General features: G+C 35.9%; 1 protein-coding gene across 1 annotated transcript in view; it reads right to left on the reverse strand.

The window, feature by feature from the left end:
• LOC148944289 (uncharacterized) overlaps window positions 1-21,580 on the reverse strand; it is an 84,942-nt gene that overhangs the window by 37,613 nt on the left and 25,749 nt on the right. Inside the window, exon 2 of the mRNA XM_089100089.1 lies at window positions 12,933-13,373. Within this exon, the coding sequence (XP_088956215.1) occupies window positions 12,933-13,373 (441 nt within the window). The remainder of the gene's footprint in view (window positions 1-12,932; window positions 13,374-21,580) is intronic.

Raw genomic sequence — 21,580 nt, forward strand, 5'->3', positions numbered from 1 at the left:
AGCTTTTGAATGCCCCAATACCAAGAAATACTTTTCAAAAGGCATTTCAGAACCAGTTCTTTTCTTAATGTCCCTCCTAAACCCATTTTACAAGTTGAAGTACCCATACTTTTCACCCACAACATTACTTTACAGCTCTTGAAGGCCACAACACCAAGCAATACTTTTCAAAAGGCATTTCAGAACAAGTTATTTTCTTAATGTCCCTTCTAAGCCCATTTTACAAGTTGAAGCATCCTTCCTTCTCACCCACAATTTTACTTTACAGCTTTTGAATGCTCCAACACCAAGCAATACTTTTCAAAAGACATTTCAGAACCATTTCTTTTCTTAATGTCCCTCCTAAGCCCATTTTACAAGTTGAAGCACCCATCCTTTTCACCCACAACTTTACTTTACAGCTTTTGAATGCCACAACACCTAGCAATACTTTTCAAAAGGCATTTCAGAACCAGTTCATTTCTTACTAACCCTCCTAAACCCATTTTACAAGTTGAAGTACCCATCCTTTTCACACACAAAATTACTTTACAGCTCTTGAAGGCCACAACACCAAGCAATACTTTTCAATGCATTTCACAACAAGTTCTTTTCTTAATGTCCCTCCTAAACCCTTTTTACAAGTTGAAGCACCCGTACTTTTCACCCACAACTTTACTTTACAGCTTTTTGAATGCTCCAACACCAAGCAATAATTTTCAAAGGGCATTTCAGAACAAGTTATTTTCTCAATGTCCCTTCTAAACCTATTTTCCAACTTGAAGTACTTATCTTTTTCACACACAACTTTACTTTACAGTCTTTTGCATACCACAACACCAAGAAATATTTTTCAAAAGACATTTCAGAACAAGTTTTTTTCTTAATGTCATTCATAGACCAATTTTACAAGTTGAAGTACCCATCCTTTTCACCCACAACTTTACTTTACAGCTTTTTAGATATCTCAACACCAAGAAATACTTTTCAAAAGACATTTCAGAGCAAGTTCCTTTCTTAATGTCCCTTCTAAGCCCATTTTACAAGTTGAAGCATCCTTCCTTTTCACCCACAACTTTACTTTACAGCTTTTTGGATACCGCAACACCTAGAAATACCTTTCAAAAGGCATTTCAGAGCAACATTTTTTCTTAATGTTCCTTCTAAAACCATTTTACAAGTTGAAGCATCCATCTTTTTCACCCATATCTTTACTCTACAGCTTTTTCGATACCTCAACACCAAATATACATCTCAAAAGGCATTTCAGAGCAAGTTCCTTTCTTAAAGTCCCTTCTAAACCCATTTTCCGACTTGAAGTATCCATCCTTTTCATCCACAACTTTACTTTACAGCTTTTTGGATACCTCAACACCAAGAAATACTTTTTAAAAGGCATTTCAAAACAAGTTTCTTTCTTAATGTCCCTCCTAAACCAACTTACAAGTTGAAGCATCCATCCTTTTCACCCGCAACTTTACTTTACAGCTTTTTGGATGCCTCAACACCAAGAAATACCATTCAGAAGGCATTTCAGAGCAACTTATTTTCTTAATGTCCCTTCTAAACCCATTTTCCAACTTGAAGTACCAATCCTTTTCACCCACAACTTTACTTTACTACTTTTTGGATACATCAACACCAAGCAATACTTTTCAAAAGGCATTTAAGAGCAAGTTCCTTTCTTAAAGTCCCTCCTAGACCAATTTTACAAGTTGAGGCATCCATCCTTTTCACCCACAACTTTACTTTACAGGTTTTTGGTTCTTTTGAATGTGCCAATATCATGCAATACTTTTCAAAGACATTTCAGAACAAGTTCTTTTCATAATTTCCATTGTAAACCCATTTTACAAGTTGAAGTAACCATCCTTTTCACCCACAACTTTACTTTACAACCTTTTGAATGCTCCAACATCAAGCAATACTTTTCAAAAGACATTTCAGAACAAGTTCTTTTCTCAGTGACAGTCCTAAATCCATTTTACAAATTGAAGTTCCCATCCTTTTCCTCACAACTGTACTATAAGGCTTTTCGAATACCCCAACATCAAGCAATACTTTTCAAAAGCATTTCAGAACAAGTTCTTTTCTTAATGTCGTTCCTAAACCCATTTTACAAGTTGAAGTAGCCATCCTTTACAACCAACACCAAGCAATACTTTTCAAAAGGCATTTCACAACAAGTTCCTTTCTTAATGTCCCTCCTAAACCCATTTTACAAGTTGAAGTACTCATCCTTTTCACCACAACTTTACTTTACGACTTTATTTTCTTAATGTCCCTCCTAAACCCATTTTACAAGTTGAAGTACCCAACTTTTTCACCCAGAACTATCTTAATGTCCCTCCTAAACCCATTTTACAAGTTGAAGTACCCATCTTTTTCACCACAACTTTACTTTACAACTTTTTTCTTAATGTCCCTCCTAAACCCATTTTACAAGTTGAAGTACCCAACTTTTTCACCCACAACTATACTTCACAGCTTTTTAAATGCCCACAACACCGAGCAATACTTTTTAAAAGGCATTTCAGAACAAGTTTTTTTCTTAATGTTCCTCCTAAACCCGTTTTACAAGTTGAGGTACCTATTCTTTTCACCACAACTTTACTTTACAACTTTTGTGCACACCACAATATCATGCAAGTTTCCACTTCAGGTCAGATTTTTTTTTGAATGCTCCAACATCAAGCAATACTTTTCAAAAGACATTTCAGAACAAGTTCTTTTCTTAGTGACCGTCCTAAATCCATTTTACAAATTGAAGTACCCATCCTTTTCCTCACAACTCTACTATAAGGCTTTTCGAAAACCCCAACATCAAGCAATACTTTTCAAAAGCATTTCAGAACAAGTTCTTTTCTTAATGTCCTTCCTAAACCCATTTTACAAGTTGAAGTAGCCATCCTTTACAACCAACACCAAGCAATACTTTTCAAAAGGCATTTCACAACAAGTTCCTTTCTTAATGTCCCTCCTAAACCCATTTTACAAGTTGAAGTACTCATCCTTTTCACCAAAACTTTATTTTACGACTTTTTTTTCTTAATGTCCCTCCTAAACCCATTTTACAAGTTGAAGTACCCAACTTTTTCACCCAGAACTATACTTCACAGCTTTTAGAATGCCCACAACACCAAGCAATACTTTTCAAAAGGCATTTCAGAACAATTTATTTTCTTAATGTCCTTCCTAAACCCATTTTACATGTTGAAGTTCCCAACCTTTTCACCCGCAACTATACTTTACAGCTTTTTGGATACTTCAACACCAAGAAATACTTTTCAAAAGACATTTCAGAGCAAGTTCCTTCTTAATGTCCTTTCTAAACCCATTTTATAAGTTGAAGCATCCTTCCTTTTCACCCACAACTTTACTTTACAGCTTTTTGGATACCCCAACACCAAGAAATACCTTTTAAAAGACATTTCAGAGCAACATCTCTTGTTAATGTTCATTCTAAACCCATTTTCCAACTTAAAGCATCCTTCCTTTTCACCCACAACTTTACTTTACAGCTTTTTGGATACCTCGACATCAAGAAATACCTTTCAAAAGGCATTTCAGAGCAAGTTCCTTTCTTAATGTCCCTTCTAAACCCATTTTCCAACTTGAAGTACCAATCCTTTTCACCCACAACTTTACTTTACAGCTTTTTGAATGCTCCAACACCAAGCAATACCTTTCAAAGGCATTTCAGAGCAACTTCTTTTTTAATGTCACTTCTAAACCCATTCTCCAACTTGGAGTACCCATCCTTTTCACTCACAACTTTATTTTACATCTTTTTGGATACCACAACACCAAGAAATACTTTTCAAAAGGCATTTCAGAGCAAGTTCCTTTCTTAATGTCCATCCTAAAACCATTTTAGAAGTTGAAGCATCCATCCATTTCACCCACTACTTTACTTTACAGCTTTTTGGATACCTCAACACCAAAATATACCTTTCAAAAGGCATTTCAGAGCAACATCCTTTCTTAATGTCCCTTCTAAACCCATTTTCCAACTTGCAGTACCCGTCTTTTTCACCACAACTTTACTTTACGACTTTTTTCCACACCCAAACATCAAGCAATACTTTTCAAAAGGCTCTATTATATTTTTTTAAAACAAGTTTTTTCTTAATGTCCTTCATAAACCAATTTTACAAATTGAAGTACTCATCCTTTTCACCACAACTTTACTTTACGACTTTTTTTTCTTAATGTCCCTCCTAAACCCATTTTACAAGTTGAAGTACCCAACTTTTTCACCCAGAACTATACTTCACAGCTTTTCGAATGCCCACAACACCAAGCAATACTTTTCAAAAGGCATTTCAGAACAAGTTATTTTCTTAATATTCTTCCTAAATCCATTTTACATGTTGAAGTTCCCAACCTTTTCACCCGCAACTATACTTTACAGCTTTTTGGATACTTCAACACCAAGAAATACTTTTCAAAAGACATTTCAGAGCAAGTTCCTTCTTAATATCCTTTCTAAACCCATTTTATAAGTTGGAGCATCCTTCCTTTTCACCCACAACTTTACTTTACAGCTTTTTGGATACCCCAACACCAAGAAATACCTTTTAAAAGACATTTCATAGCAACATCTCTTCTTAATGTTCATTCTAAACCCATTTTCCTCTTTGAAGCATCCTTCCTTTTCACCCACAACTTTACTTTACAGCTTTTTGGATACCTCGACATCAAGAAATACCTTTCAAAAGGCATTTCAGAGCAAGTTCCTTTCTTTATGTCCCTTCTAAACCTTTTTTCCAACTTGAAGTACCAATCCTTTTCACCCACAACTTTACTTTACAGCTTTTTGAATGCTCCAACACCAAGCAATACCTTTCAAAGGCATTTCAGAGCAACTTCTTTTCTTAATGTCACTTCTAAACCCATTCTCCAACTTGAAGTAACCATCCTTTTCACTCACATCTTTACTTTACAGCTTTTTGGATACCTCAACACCAAGAAATACTTTTCAAAAGGCATTTCAGAGCAAGTTCCTTTCTTAATGTCCATCCTAAAACCATTTTACAAGTTGAAGCATCCATCCATTTCACCCACAACTTTACTTTACAGCTTTTTGGATACCTCAACACCAAAATATACCTTTCAAAAGGCATTTCAGAGCAACATCCTTTCTTAATGTCCCTTCTAAACCCATTTTCCAACTTGAAGTACCCGTCTTTTTCACCACAACTTTACTTTACGACTTTTTTCCACACCCAAACATCAAGCAATACTTTTCAAAAGGCTCTATTATATTTTTTTAAAACAAGTTTTTTCTTAATGTCCTTCATAAACCAATTTTACAAATTGAAGTAGTTATTTTTTTCACCACAACTTTATTTTACGACTTTTTGCACACCTCAAGATCAAGCAATACTTTTCAAAATACATTTCAGAGCAAGTTCCTTTCCTAATGTCCCTCCTAAACCCATTTTACGAGTTAAAGTACTTATCTTTTTCCCCACGACTTTACTTTACGACTTTTTTCCACACCCAAACATCAAGCAATACTTTTCAAAGGCATTTCAGAACAAGTTTTTTCTTAATGTCCTTCCTAAACCCATTTTACAAGTTGAAGTAACCATCCTTTTCACCACAACTTTACTTTACCGCTTTTTGAATGCTCCAACATCAAGCAATACTTTTAAAAAGACATTTCAGAACAAGTTCTTTTCTTAGTGACCGTCCTAAATCCATTTTACAAATTGAAGTACCCATTCTTTTCCTCACAACTGTACTATAAGGCTTTTCGAATACCCCAAAATCAAGCAATACTTTTAAAAAAGTATTTCAGAACAAGTTCTTTTCTTAATGTCCTTTCTAAACCCATTTTACAAGTTGAAGTAGCCATCCTTTACAACCAACACAAAGCAATACTTTTCAAAAGACATTTCACAACAAGTTCCTTTCTTAATGTTCCCCCTAAACCCATTTTACAAGTTGAAGTACTCATCCTTTTCACCACAACTTTACTTTACGACTTTTTTTCTTAATGTCCCTCCTAAACCCATTTTACAAGTTGAAGTACCCAAGTTTTTCACCCAGAACTATACTTAAGAGCTTTTTGAATGCCCATAACACCAAGCAATACTTTTCTAAAGGTATTTCAGAACAAGCTATTTTCTTAATATCCTTCCTAAACCAATTTTACAAGTTGAAGTTCCCACCCTTTTCACCCGCAACTATACTTTACAGCTTTTTGAATGCCTTATCATCAAGCAATACTTTTCAAAGACATTTCAGAACAAGTTCCTTTCTTAATGTCCGTCCTAAGCCCATTTTACAAGTTGAAGTACCCATCCTTTTCACCCACAACTTTACTTTACAGCTTATTGAATGCCCCAACACCTAGCAATACTTTTCAAAAGACATTTCAGAACAAGTTCCTTTCTTAATGTCCCTCCTAAACCCATTTTACAAGTTGAAGTACCCATCTTTTTCACCACAACTTTACTTTACAACTTTTTTCTTAATGTCACTCCTAAACCCATTTTACAAGTTGAAGTACCCAACATTTTCACCCAGAACTATACTTAACAGCTTTTTAAAGGCCCACAATACCGAGCAATACTTTTCAAAAGGCATTTCAGAACAAGTTTTTTTCTTAATGTTCCTCCTAATCCCATTTTACAAGTTGAGATACCTATCCTTTTCACCAGAACTTTACTTTCCAACTTTTGTGCACACCACAATATCATCCAAGTTTCCAATTCAGTTCAGATTTTTTTTTGTGCACACTACAATATCATGCAAGTTTCAACTTAAGTTCAGATTTTTCTCAAAGAGACGAAAAAATTTAAAATACTGTTCCAAATTTTTTTATAGAAGATAGAAAGTTCAAGTTATCTTCTGAATTTTATTAAAAAGCTTACACTTCAATTCTAATTTCTCCAAAGAAAATAAAAATCTTCCATTTCAATTCTTAATTTCACAAAGACAAAAGGAAATTTAAAGTTCTATTTGAAATTTCTCAATGAAGTGAAGAAAAGTTCAAGCTCTCTTCTGAATTTTCTCAATGAAAAAGAAATTATTTTTTGATCAATTCTATTTTTCCTAATAATATAAAAAGGTTCCACTTCAATTCAAATGTTTTCCCAAAGACATAAATTTAAAATTCTCCTCCAAATTTTTGTAGAAAATAGGAAAAGTTACAAAATGATCGTGAATATTTCTCAATGAAAATAAGGAGCTAATTTTCTCATTCATGTGAATAAAAGTTCAAGTTCTTTTCCTAACTATCCATATGAGAAGAAATAAGTTACAGATCAATTCTATTTTTCAAGAAAAATAAAAATTTTCCACTTCAGTTCAGATTTTTCTCAAAGAGATGAAAAAATTTAAAATTACTGCTCTAAATTTTTCATAGAAGATAGAAAAAGTTTTAAATTGATCATAAAAAGTTAACTCAAGTCCGAATTTTATTAAAAAACTTACAGTCCAATTCTAATTTCTCCAGAGAAAAATTAAAATCTTTCACTACAGTTCGTAATTTCAAAAAGACACAAAGAAATTTAAAGTTTTCTTCTGAATTTTCTTAGGGAAAAGAATAAATCTACAGTTCAATTCTAATTTTTTTCAAAGAAAATAAAAATCTCCAACTAGCATGCATAGTGAGAGAGAAATACAAAGTCGACCTTGGGGGATTTTCCGGCGAGTATGGTTAGGTTAGATTAGGTTAGACTAGATTAAGTTAGGTTAGACTAGATTAAGTTAGGTTAGATTAGGTTAAGGCAGGGTAGGTAGGTTAGGTTAGCTAGCTAACCGTCTCTCCAGGTTTAAGTTAGGTTAGGTTAGGCTAGATTAAGTTATGTTAGGTTAGGTTAAGTTAGATTAGGTTAGCCTACGTACGCGCGCGTACGTAGGCTGTGGTGAAAAAAAAAAGTTGTAAAGTAAAGTTGTGGTGAAAAAGATGGGTACTTCAACTTGTAAAATGGGTTTAGGAGGGACATTAAGATAGTTCTGGGTGAAAAAGTTGGGTACTTCAACTTGTAAAATGGGTTTAGGAGGGACATTAAGAAAAAAAAGTCGTATAGTAAAGTTGTGGTGAAAAGGATGAGTACTTCAACTTGTATAATGGGTTTAGGAGGGACATTAAGAAAGGAACTTGTTTTGAAATGCCTTTTGAAAAGTATTGCTAGGTGTTGGTTGTAAAGGATGGCTACTTCAACTTGTAAAATGGGTTTAGGAAGGACATTAAGAAAAGAACTTGTTCTGAAATGCTTTTGAAAAGTATTACTTGATGTTGGGGTATTCGAAAAGCCTTATAGTACAGTTGTGAGGAAAAGGATGGGAACTTCAATTTGTAAAATGGATTTAGGACGGTCATTAAGAAAAGAACTTGTTCTGAAATGCCTTTTGAAATGTATTGCTTGGTGTTGGAGCATTCAAAAGCTGTAAAGCAAAGTTGTGGGTGAAAAGGAGGGTTACTTCAACTTGTAAAATAGGTTTACAATGGAAATTATGAAAAGAACTTGTTCTGAAATGTCTTTGAAAAGTATTGCATGATATTGGCACATTCAAAAGAACCAAAAACCTGTAAAGTAAAGTTGTTGGTGAAAAGGATGGATGCCTCAACTTGTAAAATGGGTCTAGGAGGGACTTTAAGAAAGGAACTTGCTCTTAAATGCCTTTTGAAAAGTATTGCTTGGTGTTGAGGTATCCAAAAAGTAGTAAAGTAAAGTTGTGGGTGAAAAGGATGGGTACTTCAAGTTGGAAAATGGGTTTAGAAGGGACATTAAGAAAATAAGTTGCTCTGAAATGCCTTTTTAATGGTATTTCTTGGTGTTGAGGCATCCAAAAAGCTGTAAAGTAAAGTTGTGAGTGAAAAGGATGGATGCTTCAACTTGTAAAATTGGTTTAGGAGGAACATTAAGAAAGGAACTTGCTCTGAAATGCCCTTTGAAAAGTATAGCTTGGTGTTGAGATATCCAAAAAGCTGTAAAGTAAAGTTGTGGGTGAAAAGGATGGGTACTTCAAGTTGGAAAATGGGTTTAGAAGGGACTTTAAGAAAGGAACTTGCTCTGAAATGCCTTTTGAAAGGTATATTTGGTGTTGAGGTATCCAAAAAGCTGTAGAGTAAAGATATGGGTGAAAAGGATGGGAACTTCAACTTGTAAAATGGTTTTAGAAGGAACATTAAGAAAAGATGTTGCTCTGAAATGCCTTTTTAAAGGTATTTCTTGGTTTTGGGGTATCCACACAGCTGTAAAGTCAAATTGTGGGTAAAAAGAAAGGATGCTTAAACTTGGAAAATGAGCTTAGAAGGGATATTAAGAAAGGAACTTGCTCTGAAATGTCTTTTGAAAAGTATTTCTTGGTGTTGAGATATCCAAAAAGCTGTAAAGTAAAGTTGTGGGTGAAAAGGATGGCTACTTCAACTTGTATAATTGGTCTATGAATGACATTAAGAAAAAAACTTGTTCTGAAATGTCTTTTGAAAAATGTTTCTTGGTGTTGTGGTATGCAAAAGACTGTAAAGTAAAGTTGTGTGTGAAAAATATAAGTACTTCAAGTTGGAAAATAGGTTTAGAAGGGACATTGAGAAAATAACTTGTTCTGAAATGCCCTTTGAAAAGTATTGCTTGGTGTTGGGGCATTCAAAAAGCTGTAAAGTATAGTTGCGGGTGAAAAGTACGGGTACTTCAACTTGTAAAAAGGGCTTAGGAGGGACATTAAGAAAAGAACTTGTTGTGAAATGCATTGAAAAGTATTGCTTGGTGTTGTGGCCTTCAAGAGCTGTAAAGTAATTTTGTGTGTGAAAAGGATGGGTACTTCAACTTGTAAAATGGGTTTAGGAGGGATATTAAGAAAGGAACTGGTTCTGAAATGCCTTCTGAAAAGTATTGCTAGGTGTTGGGGCATTCAAAAGCTGTAAAGTAAAGTTCTGGGTGAAAAGGATGGGTGCTTCAACTTGTAAAATGGGCTTAGGAGGGACATTAAGAAAAGAAATGGTTCTGAAATGACATTTGAAAAGTATTGCTTGGTGTTGGAGCATTCAAAATCTGTAAAGTAAAGTTGTGGGTGAGAAGGATGGGTACTTCAAGTTGGAAAATAGGTTTAGAAGGGACATTAAGAAAATAACTTGTTCTGAAATGCCCTTTGAAAATTATTGCTTGGTGTTGTGGCCTTCAAGAGCTGTAAAGTAATGTTGTGGGTGAAAAGTATGGGTACTTCAACCTGTAAAATGGGTTTAGGAGGGACATTAAGAAAAGAACTGGTTCTGAAATGCCTTTTGAAAAGTATTTCTTGGTATTGGGGCATTCAAAAGCTGTAAAGTAAAGTTGTGGATGAGAAGGATGGGTACTTCAAGTTGGAAAATAGGTTAAGAAGGGACATTAAGAAAATAACTTGTTCTGAAATGCCTTTTGAAAAGTATTGCTTGGTGTTGGGGCATTTAAAAAGCTGTAAAATAAAGTTGTGGGTGAAAAGGATGGGAACTTCAACTTGTAAAATGGGTTTAGGAGGGACATTAAGAAAAGACCTTGTTCTGAAATGTCATTTGAAAAGTATTTCTTGGTGTTGTAGCATTCAAAAGCTGTAAAGTAAAATTGTGGGTGAGAAGGATGGGTACTTCAAGTTGTAAAATTGGTTTAGAAGGGACATTAAGAAAATAACTTGTTCTGAAATGCCTTTTGAAAAGTATTGCTCTGTGTTGTGGCCTTCAAGAGCTGTAAAGTAATGTTGTGGGTGAAAAGGATGGGTACTTCAACTTGTAAAATGGGTTTAGGAGGGATATTAAGAAAAGAACTTGTTCTGAAATGCCGTTGAAAAGTATTGCTTGGTGTTGGAGCATTCAAAAATCAGTATAGTAAAGTTGTGGGTGTAAAGGATGGGTACTTCAATTTGTAAAATGGGTTTAGGAAGGACATTAAGAAAAGAATTTGTTCTGAAATTGCTTTGAAAAGTATTGCTTGGTGTTGGAGCATTCAAAAATCAGTATAGTTAAGTTGTGGGTGAAAGGGATGGGTACTTCAACTTGTAAAATGGGTTTAGCATGGACATTAAGAAAATAACTTGTTCTGAAAAGATATAATAAAGCCATAAAAAGTATTAAAAAATGGGAGCTCAGGGGCCTTTGGGGTGCTGGGGGGACTTTGGGGGCCTGGGGGGCCCTTTAGGGCCGGGGGGCCCTTTGGAGACCGGGTGAGGGCCTTTGGGGGGCCGGGGGGCCCTTTGGGAGCCCGGTGGTCCTTTGGGAGCCCGGGGGGCCTTTGGGGGCCCGGGGAGGGCCTTTGGGAGTCTGGGGGGCACTTGAGGGCCGATTGGTCCTTTGGGAGCCCGGGGGACCTTGGGGGACCGGGGGAGGGCCTTTGGGGGTCGGGGGGGCCCTTTGGGAGCCCGGTGGTCTTTTGGGAGCCCGATGGGCCTTTGGGGGTCCGGGGGGCCCTTTGGGGGGCTGGGGGCCCTTTGGGAGCCGGGGGGCCCTTTGGGGACGGGGGGAGGGCCTTTGGGGGGCCGGGGGCCCTTTGGGAGCTTGGGGGACCTTTGAGCACCGGGGGCTTCCTTCGGGGTTGGGGTAGGGGGATTGGAACCCTTTGGGGTTGGGGTAGAGGACCTCACAACACTGTTCAAATGGAACTTGTGTATTATAACGACCACAGAGTTTCACCCTCAAATCCTCTTCTAAAATCCTCTTTTAAATCATCTTTTAAAATGTCTCCAACTGTTTCGCCGAAATAATTCCATAAAATGACTAAAACGGTTTCGCCCAAATAATCCCTAAACGTAATTTCAGCGTGTTCCTTTTGTTTGGCATCTCTGCGCTGATACATTTCAAATTATTTGGAAACCCTTTCGTGAATCAATCTCTTCATCGCTAAGATCTAAAAATTCGCTTGGAAACAGTTCTCTTTAGAAACAACAAATTAATTCCCTTTCGTGTCAAATCAATTCTCTTTAGAAACAACAAATTAATTCCCCTTTCATGTCAATCAATCAATCATGACATCATCTGTCATGTGTGATCTAAACTTTGCCTCGGAAACATTCTCTTTGGAAATACATCAAAGACATTAATTAACTTGACGTCATCTGTCAGACATTCATTAACCTTGCCCGGAAACAATTTGATTAATGACTCAATAACAACATTTGCCTAGGAAACAACAACAAATATTATTTCTGGATCATAACATTCGCTGAGAGCGTGCCAAAAACACACCTGGAGAAAGAGACCATGGAGAAAGAGGTCATTGACCCCATTAACCACGTGTTCTCCCTAGGGAGGCTATGCCCATATATGGACTCCCGTTTGTATCAATAGGGTCATCTCTACTCATCTATATATACAATAGACTTTTATTTTATTAGCTCAACAATTTTATCTGGTAATGCGTAACTGGTATCAAGTATATATGGAAGTACTATCATCTCAACTACATCACTTCATTGATTTTTCCTGAGCCCCTAAATTAGAAGTTGGGGACCCTGTTTTGAGATTCCTTTCAATTTCTTGGTTACTGAAATTAGCAGGCTATTGTATATATACAATAGACTTTTATTTTATTAGCTCAACAATTTTATCTGGTAATGCGTAACTGGTATCAAGTATATATGGAAGTACTATCATCTCAACTACATCACTTCATTGATTTTTCCTGAGCCCCTAAATTAGAAGTTGGGGACCCTGTTTTGAGATTCCTTTCAATTTCTTGGTTACTGAAATTAGCAGGCTGCTGCCCTAACTTCAAATTCAAAGACACTCAAACTGGGTTCCGAAAATCCAACTAAGTTTTACTGATTATCCCGTTGTCAGTTTACAAAAAAAAAAAAAAAAAAAAAAAAAAAAAAAAAAAAAAAAAAAAAAAAAAAACAGGGATTATTATGGCTTTACTAGAGTATTATTTGGATTTTAATCGATAAACAAGTCTTTACAGTAGTTCAAAATATTTTAAAAATGCTAATACTGATATAAGAGACATGAAGCGAAAGTTCTTTCTTACTGTCGTGGAGCTACCCAGCAGGTTTTCTGCAGTTGAATCTTCCTCTGGAAAAATATCGTCCTCTTCTCTCAGTCTATACCAGCTTGTGAAATATTCTCCACTACCACAGACATAATCTTTCATGTCCGAATATTTCCTTGGACAATAAACATTGCAAGAGTCTGGATAAAACCTACTTAGCTCGCTCATGATTTCACGCTCGTAGCATGTACAAACTAGCAAATCCTTAAAACCTCCATCAATAGGGATGTTCATGGCAAAATCTTTAAATAAATTTTCAAGACAGTAAGTACTACAATATTCAACTGCTAAATCAGGTGCAAGACTATCTATATCGACTTCAATTTGTTCACTGACCGAGGCATCTGCCGTACTAATGCAGCCCATGTAGTCAAATGTGACATCTATGCTTTCTACAGCATTTCTTACCAAAATGAATACCTAAAATTGAATATGGCGTGTTATCCAAAGCACAAAAACCTGGGGGAAAACTGGCAGTTAGTGGCTTCACGTTACCATCCTGTAAAATAAGTTACTTAGAACAAACCAAGTTTACTGTTCTATGATTAGTAAGCTACGAATCCCCAAACCAGTGTGAGTGAACTAGTTACCCGATGTGAAACCACTTTTTGATCCGTGTATTTTCTGTTTTATTAGGACTGTGATAAGAAAATTGAGCTTAAGTTGGTATTGAAACTGCGTTACGTGGGACTCAAAATTTTTAGGTAGCCCAGAGCTGAGCTAAACTACATCAACTAAACCTAAACTCTTCCCTGGGGACTCGCACTTGAATTTTAGTCGCCAGAGGACCATTTTTTGTTCTAGTTATGCATTATTAAAGATCATAAGCTATGAAATACGTGTTTCGATTACTAAACTATTTTGGCTGAATTAGATCATGATAATGGTTGACGTAAGTATTTATTAATCAAACAGTTCGTGGTAACGAACTGTAAGAAAGGAACGACCCGACTTAATAGTATTCAAAACTCTAAAAAACGAAACTTTGATATCAATAGATACATCAAAAGAATCGGATTTTTATGCTGATTTCAATTACCCTACATAAATTTGAAGGCTTGCCCATCAAAAGTTACGAGCCTGAGAAAATTTGCCTTATTTTTTAAAAAATGGAAAAAAAAACACCCTAAAATTCATTGAATCTTAATCACACCATCAGATTCAGCGTATCAGAGAAACCCTACTGTACAGGTTTCAAGCTGTACAGGTTTTTGTTTTCTTTTTCCAGGGATGATTGTACCGACTCAGTGGTCCTAGAATATCGCGAGAGGGCTTATTCGAAAAGAAATTAAAAGTTCTAATGTGCTTTATGAGTGACCAAAAAAAGTTGTAGGGCAACTATGCTTCCTCCCACGCTCATTTTTTTCTAAAGTCACTCGATCAAAGTTTTGAGATATGTATTTTGTTCAGCATAGTCAATAAATATAATAACTATGTCTTTGAGGATGACTTAATCCCCCAGAGTCCCCAGGGAAAGGGCTACAAGTTATGAACTTTGCCAATTGTTTGCATATAGTATTGGTTATTGGGAAGTATACAGACGCTTTTAGGGGTAGGGGATTTTTTCTGGTGGGGGGGGGATCGGGGAGAGGGGACTATGTGGGAGGATCTTTCCAAGGAAGTTTTCAAGGGGAGGGAAATGAAGGGGGTGCCAGATCTCCCAGCATCATTTAAAAAACGATCAGAAATTAAATATAAAAACAAGTTTTTTCAACTGAAAGTAAGGAGCAACATTAAAACTTAAAACGAGCAGAGATTATTACGTATATGTAGGGGTTCTCCCCCTAGTCAATGCCTTGCTCTTTACGCTAAAGTTTTTTTAGTACTTTAAAAATTTGTGATTCAGGGGTCTTTCTTAAAGAATTGGAACAAAATTCAAACTTTAACGTAAAGAGTAAGGTATTGACTAGGGGATGAACCCCCTCATATACGTAATAAAGTCCTTTCGTCCTAAGTTTTAATGTTGCTCCTTACTTTCAGCTGGAAAAACTTGTTTTTTTTAATTTAATAGTTCTAAAGAGTAACAGGGAATACACTTTTCTATTTCAATGGTAACTTTAATGTTGGCACCCTCGATTCAGGGTTTGATGGTAAAAAAAAGAAAAGAAAAAAAGATTGAATAGTAGAATGATTTTTGCAATAAAAAAAAATTATTTTGGCCTTCTTCTGTAGAATAAAAAAGAGCTGTAAGTTTTCTCTATCGCCCTTTTTGTGTAGTTTCTCAATTTTACCCATGAGTCAGAGCGCTGGGATTCTGAAACTACTTGGGTTAACAGCAACCAAAACTCTACAAAAAGCAAGTTTGATAACAATCAATACATCTAAAAAATAAACTTTTTATTTGAGCAGAGATTATTACGTATATGTAGGGGTTCTCCCCCTAGTCAATGCCTTGCTCTTTACGCTAAAGTTTTTTTAGTACTTTAAAAATTTGTGATTCAGGGGTCTTTCTTAAAGAATTGGAACAAAATTCAAACTTTAACGTAAAGAGTAAGGTATTGACTAGGGGATGAACCCCCTCATATACGTAATAAAGTCCTTTCGTCCTAAGTTTTAATGTTGCTCCTTACCTTCAGCTGGAAAAACTTGTTTTTTTTGTATTTAATAGTTCTAAAGAGTAACAGGGAATACACTTTTCTATTTCAATGGTAACTTTAATGTTGGCACCCTCGATTCAGGGTTTGATGGTAAAAAAAAGAAAAGAAAAAAAGATTGAATAGTAGAATGATTTTTGCAATAAAAAAAAATTATTTTGGCCTTCTTCTGTAGAATAAAAAAGAGCTGTAAATTTTCTCTATCGCCCTTTTTGTGTAGTTTCTCAATTTTACCCATGAGTCAGAGCGCTGGGATTCTGAAACTACTTGGGTTAACAGCAACCAAAACTCTACAAAAAGCAAGTTTGATAACAATCAATACATCTAAAAAATAAACTTTTTTTTATACTGATTCCAAATATCTAAGATTCATTTAAGTTTAATGTTACCTATTAATGCTAAACGCGCCTGAGAAAATTTGCCTGATTAAAAAAAGCAGGAAACGTCACCAAACAGACGAGTGATCCTAATAAAGTTTACACCATTATATTCAGCAAGTCAAAAAAAAACCATCGTAGAGATTTCAAGCCCTATCTACAAAAATGTGGAATTTTGATTATTTTTTTTTCCAAGAAGAGAGATTACGGATGGGTGTTTATTTGTTTAATTTTTTTCCAAGGGCTGATTATATTGAACCGACAGTCCTAAATGATCAGGAGAGGGCTCATTCGAACGGAAATTAAAGTTCAAATGTACTTTTTAAGCGACCAAAAAGATTGTGCTTCGGGAAAGTAGCATTTTTGCCATTTTATGATTCCAAACTACAATTTTGCCCCAATCAGGACTAAATTGCTGTAGACTGAAAATTCTGAGATACCCATTCAATTTAAAAGTAAAGAAAACTATATATTGAGCTTACCAAGTTTAGAGGATGTATTGCCCTATGGTGGCGTATTTGTTCCTGAAAAATCACGTGGTCCATACAGGATAAACGATTAATATGGACATTTATCTTAATGCTTGATCTAAATGAGTCGATTTACTTGATTTTTCATGAGATTATGTTTAGTGATGTCTAATTGAGCATCAAAAATTCTGAAGGAGGAGCAGTAAGTAATTTTGGAATAGGGCTGTGATGGGACGTATTATGCCTATAAGAGGAATTGGCAACTTCATTTGGCTCTAGTATACCAGGCAGAGTTGTAGGTTGGCGCAAGGTAACTGGGCAGCTGCCAAAAAGGATAGGGCAGTTGCAGGACGTATAGAGTTGATACTGCTGAAAAGCTGTTATTGTTTATTTATCTTTACTTAGTTATGCTAAGGAAAGGGGGACATTTCCGTCTACAGATTATGGATTTGCAAAATTACAGGATGCTGAAAAATATTTTTACCTGGAAATGTCTTTTGGGGCTGGCGCCTACCCAGATATTATTAAATTTTCACAATTTTAGTCTGTTGCTTCCCTCCTTCCCCTCTCAAGAAGCCAGATCATTTTCCTTTTGAATTGATAATAGATTTCTTTTTTTTTCTGCAAGAAGATGTAAAAGTGTTCCTTTTATTTATTTTTTTTGTATTGTCATGTTTACTCTTGTCTCAAATTTTACTCCCAACTTTTAATTTTTTCAGGTTTTTTTTTTAGAATTTTAGAATGTATTTCCTTCCACAAAATCCCCTCAAACTATTTTTCATACCATAAAAATGGAGATATACATAATATTTTAGATAAATGCATTCCTAAAATAAATAAAGTCACAAAAAGACATTCAGAAAGTGCTAGCAGGTTCACAATCCTACCCATTGAAGGGCTAGATCTTTATTAAGCCCTAGTTAATAATCTATATCCTTTGATTGGACGAAATGGGACCAAGATTTCCTCTGTATTACAAAAAAGTGAGGTATTACCACGAATCCACTGCAATAAACGCTCCTGGGTTTCCCTTAGCTAAGAGTTTTGTCTTTTTTTAACTTGAACATGTCCATTATGGTTTTCCTCCCTTAAGCATAACACCTGGATACTCATAAGATTGTCTTATCATCTTGAGGGAAGTGTATATTACACTGCATAACATGTTCAGACGGACACCACCCTATGGTGGCATCCCCAAGCGTAAAAAATTAATTTAAGGAGTTAAATACCACACTTTTTTAAGTAAGCCTTTCCAGTTCATAGTTTTTCTTTCAGTTTTTTAAACAATTTATGATTCTTATTTATTGAATTTCAATAGCAAAGTTCTTTTAATGTTAATATTCCACTTTTCTTGGAATTTAAGTATTTAAGTACCACATTTCTTCAAGTATGGCCTTCCTACTTCATCTATTTTTTTACAATTTAAACTTTATTTCGAATTACAAAACTATTATCATGTCAAATGCTCTTCTTTGTTCTTCTTTGGCCCTCCTACTTCATCGATTTTTTCATTTTTTTTGACATTCTTAACTTTCTTTCGGATTTTTTTTTCGAATATTTTTTTACGAATTACAAAACTATTATTCATGTCAAATGTCGAAAACTTTTAAAGAAGTTCGTGATTTAAGTATCAATTTTCTTCAAGCTAAGTCTTTCTGCATATATATTTGTTTTCCTTTTTAGCTGTTCACGATTCTTGTTTTTCGAAATTAAATAGTAAAATTCCTTTCATGTCTTTTCCCAACTGTTGAGGGGTTATTCCAGCATAAAGTTTCCCTCTGGAATGCGGGACTCCATATACGCTACTACCAAGAACAGAATCTACTCTGTCTGTCCGAGAATTGAAAAAAACAACAACTTTAGTTTGATTTTTAAGGCAACAGAAAGTTTAAATTTTCCACAAAACTTTTACTAGTTTGCCGCTAAGTCTAAGTCTGTTGGTAATGTTATGAAATTTTTATTTTCCTTGATTAGACTGATCAAAGAGGGGTTAATTATTGTCTTTTTTTCCTTTTTTTAGTCTTTTTTTGATGAATTAGTCCATAAAGGATGAATAGGGTAACAATAATAGAAATAAAATGCCATTATTTTTCGGAAAAAAACAATAGAAACATGATCCTTCCATTTCTTTAAGCAATGACTTGGCTTAGGCTCATTTCAATGAGGCCACTCATAATAAAATAACAATAACACTTCGAAACATGGTCCATAAAGAAACATGACGAAACAGGAATATGAACTATTGACTGTTTCTACAATTGATGATAAAGGGATCATAGTTAAACCTGTCATATATTGGCCGTTGCACACGTTACGAAAATATTTGTCGTCAGAAGGTGATTTTTAAGGAAATCTGTTTAAATATTCGTCAAACTGAACTAAATGGGTTTAACCCAAGTAACACGCGAACCATAAAGGTCAGTGGTCTCGGATTTCTTGTGCAAAATCTTATTGGGCACACACCTATCTAGGATATTTATCCGGAAGGCAGAAAGGGTTTGAAAGTTGCATAAGCCTCTGAAGATCCGTTCATTTTGTCTCTTTGGTTCAAGGTACTTGTCTGATAAGCTTGAAATCGATCTGAACACTATCATGGAAAGACTGAAGAGGAGGTACTTGCCTCAGAAGATCGGAAGTCTCATTTCTCATTGTTGCAAAGTCACCTTTATAAGTTTAAGGCCTCCGTGGTTTGCAGGTCCTTGTTGGTTCCACAGTCATTTAAAATTGAAAATCCTTGCATTGTGCTAGTCCAAACAAGCTGTGAACATGCTTACCTTTCAGCGAAATTCTTTCTATGGGAAGTAGAATAAGAATGGCAATTTTGATACTCTGGTCTCCCAATCTTACAGATTAAAAATCTTCTAGTGGCTCCAGTTCGAACGAGATGAAACAAATAGTCAGAGACCCAGTTAATGAAATTCTAACATCACAGTTTTCAACGAGCTAAAGCAGGTTTGAGGAATTTATCAGGGGAAGAAATGGTTGCTGAAAACGAATATAGGCGTGTGCAACGAAAATTTTGTGTACCAAAGGAGATATCGCCTAATTTGCATATTCGGAGACGTCATCAGCTATATTTTCTGTTTTTCGACCTAGATGAGAGGTTTGAACTTGGAATGTGAAACAGAATAAGGTAACGAGAGAAAAAAGAAAAAATTATGAGCACAATCAGATCTATCTTCTTAATTGCACATTTAAATTATACCAAAGTGGTGACAACAGAAACCAACTTTCCTGTACTTACATTAGAGTTATATTCAAAGGGGGAAGAACAGAGAAATTAAGGCTGCACAGGAAGGTGACAACACCTTTGCAACTCCATTCCGTTAGTGGCATCAAAACAGAAGCCACTTGGAATAAATGAAAGTGCAGAGATATTTAATCCTAGCCTCGTCAGAACCACGTCCAAAATAAACAAAAATAGCTGCAGAAATAGAGCTTTCGATGAATAAAAAAAAAAGAATCTAAAGAGAATGACCACAAATTATGCAAATGTTATACTTCTTTGGGCGAATAATCACACTTTCCGGGACAAGCACAAAAAACATCATAAAATCGAGTAAGGCATTTACAGTTCTTGGTGCACTTTTGCTACAGTCACAAAAGAGTTGTGAATATCCTGACGGAAGCGAGGAAGCGCTCGAAACAACAGAAAAAACGTCTTGTCCAGAAAATTTCCATCCATAATTCAAAGGGCTTGGCAGAATGGTTTTAATGGGGCATTCCAGATTGCAAGCTGATAGTAAGAACGCTTGGAATGTTCCACAAACGTTTCCTTTGTAGGAGGCAACACTTTCAGCTCCTTCTTACGAGGGTACAAGTGTACTCGAAAATCACTGAGAGAAAACTGATTAAGATCCCTTCCATAAGCGCTGCAGCTTTCTTGCAACACCTTGAAAGGAGAACATACTGGTTCCCGTGAAGTTTTCATTTCTCAACTTCTGTATTGCACTCTGAATCTCCACTTACACACCGTTCTTAACGGAAGCTAGAAATATTCGTTTTCCTTTGGAGAAAAAGTAACCCGTTGTGTTACACCCCGAAATACAGTGAATGAATGCCAGAGAGTTCAACATTTGCTTCTCCGTTCTCTGGAACGAAAGGTCTATGGGAACATAATAATTTGGAAAATTCACGAGGAGTTGAGGCACAACATTCTCCGGAGGAAAAATGTTAAGGAGACGAGGGAATTGGTCCACTAATATCACAACTACATCAGTATTATTAGCGCAAACAGTCACCCTTTCAAAGCCTTTCTGAAGCAAAAGGCAAAGTGCAGAGCCATTCTGGTGTCCGCCTCCTCATGTCCGCTACAGAGAAATTCCCAGAAATTGAGCAAATCAACATCATGAAGCAAACATACAGATCTCACCCTGTCCTCAAATCCTTCAGAGAGCCATACACGCAAGGTGTCGGCAGTACTTAAGCTGCTTATATTATTTGCAACAATCTTTGTCCAGTTTCCAATTTCTTAGCTCTTCGAGAAGGAATAGACTGTCGAGCAGTGGCTACGTAACTGGTGACACCCAGGTGAAGTCCTTCAGATATATATAGCCACCATTTGGATCATTGTGACCAAAAATTCGATCATACTTATTACCAACTGTATGAATTTCACTCGCTGTTTCAGGTATTCCTTTCAACACGGCTTTAAGCAACCACGTGGCATAGATTTCGGTGGTTTCATATTCACCTTGTGACTTTTGGCGAACATGTGGCATGGAGTTGGTAGCAAAGGCTTCAAGCTCATACAAGCAAAGTTTCTCTTCAAAGTGTGGGTTTTCAGGCCATTCACGCAAGCCACTGGCCTCTCTCAAACAGTCTAGCAGGGTAGACTTAACAGTACTTCGCAGTGCCAACGTAGAATCGCTGAGCTCAAAAAGTTAAGAAAAATATGAAACCAGTTGAAAAAACAGAATATTTTAAATTTGTTTCAGTCCACTGTTAGTGCTGGAATCTATCCCACACAGGATTCTTTTCACCGTCAGAATTTCTGAAAAAACTGGCCTACTCGACGGTTAGGATAGTCATAAGGATATTCTCAGTTGCAGTAAAGGGGTCTGTGTGACAGTGCAATACAAAACACAGCCGTTTTTGCAAGCATCATCTGCTTTTCGATAAATTTCTTGCTATCTTCGTGATTTGGAGAATCAAACTCTGAAGTTTCGTTCAAATTAATAAGGTCA

The sequence above is a fragment of the Artemia sp. Qi Xiang Cuo genome, chromosome 14, assembly GCF_049724085.1.
Source record: "Artemia sp. Qi Xiang Cuo chromosome 14, ASM4972408v1, whole genome shotgun sequence".
NCBI classification, from domain to species: Eukaryota; Metazoa; Arthropoda; class Branchiopoda; order Anostraca; family Artemiidae; genus Artemia; species Artemia sp. Qi Xiang Cuo.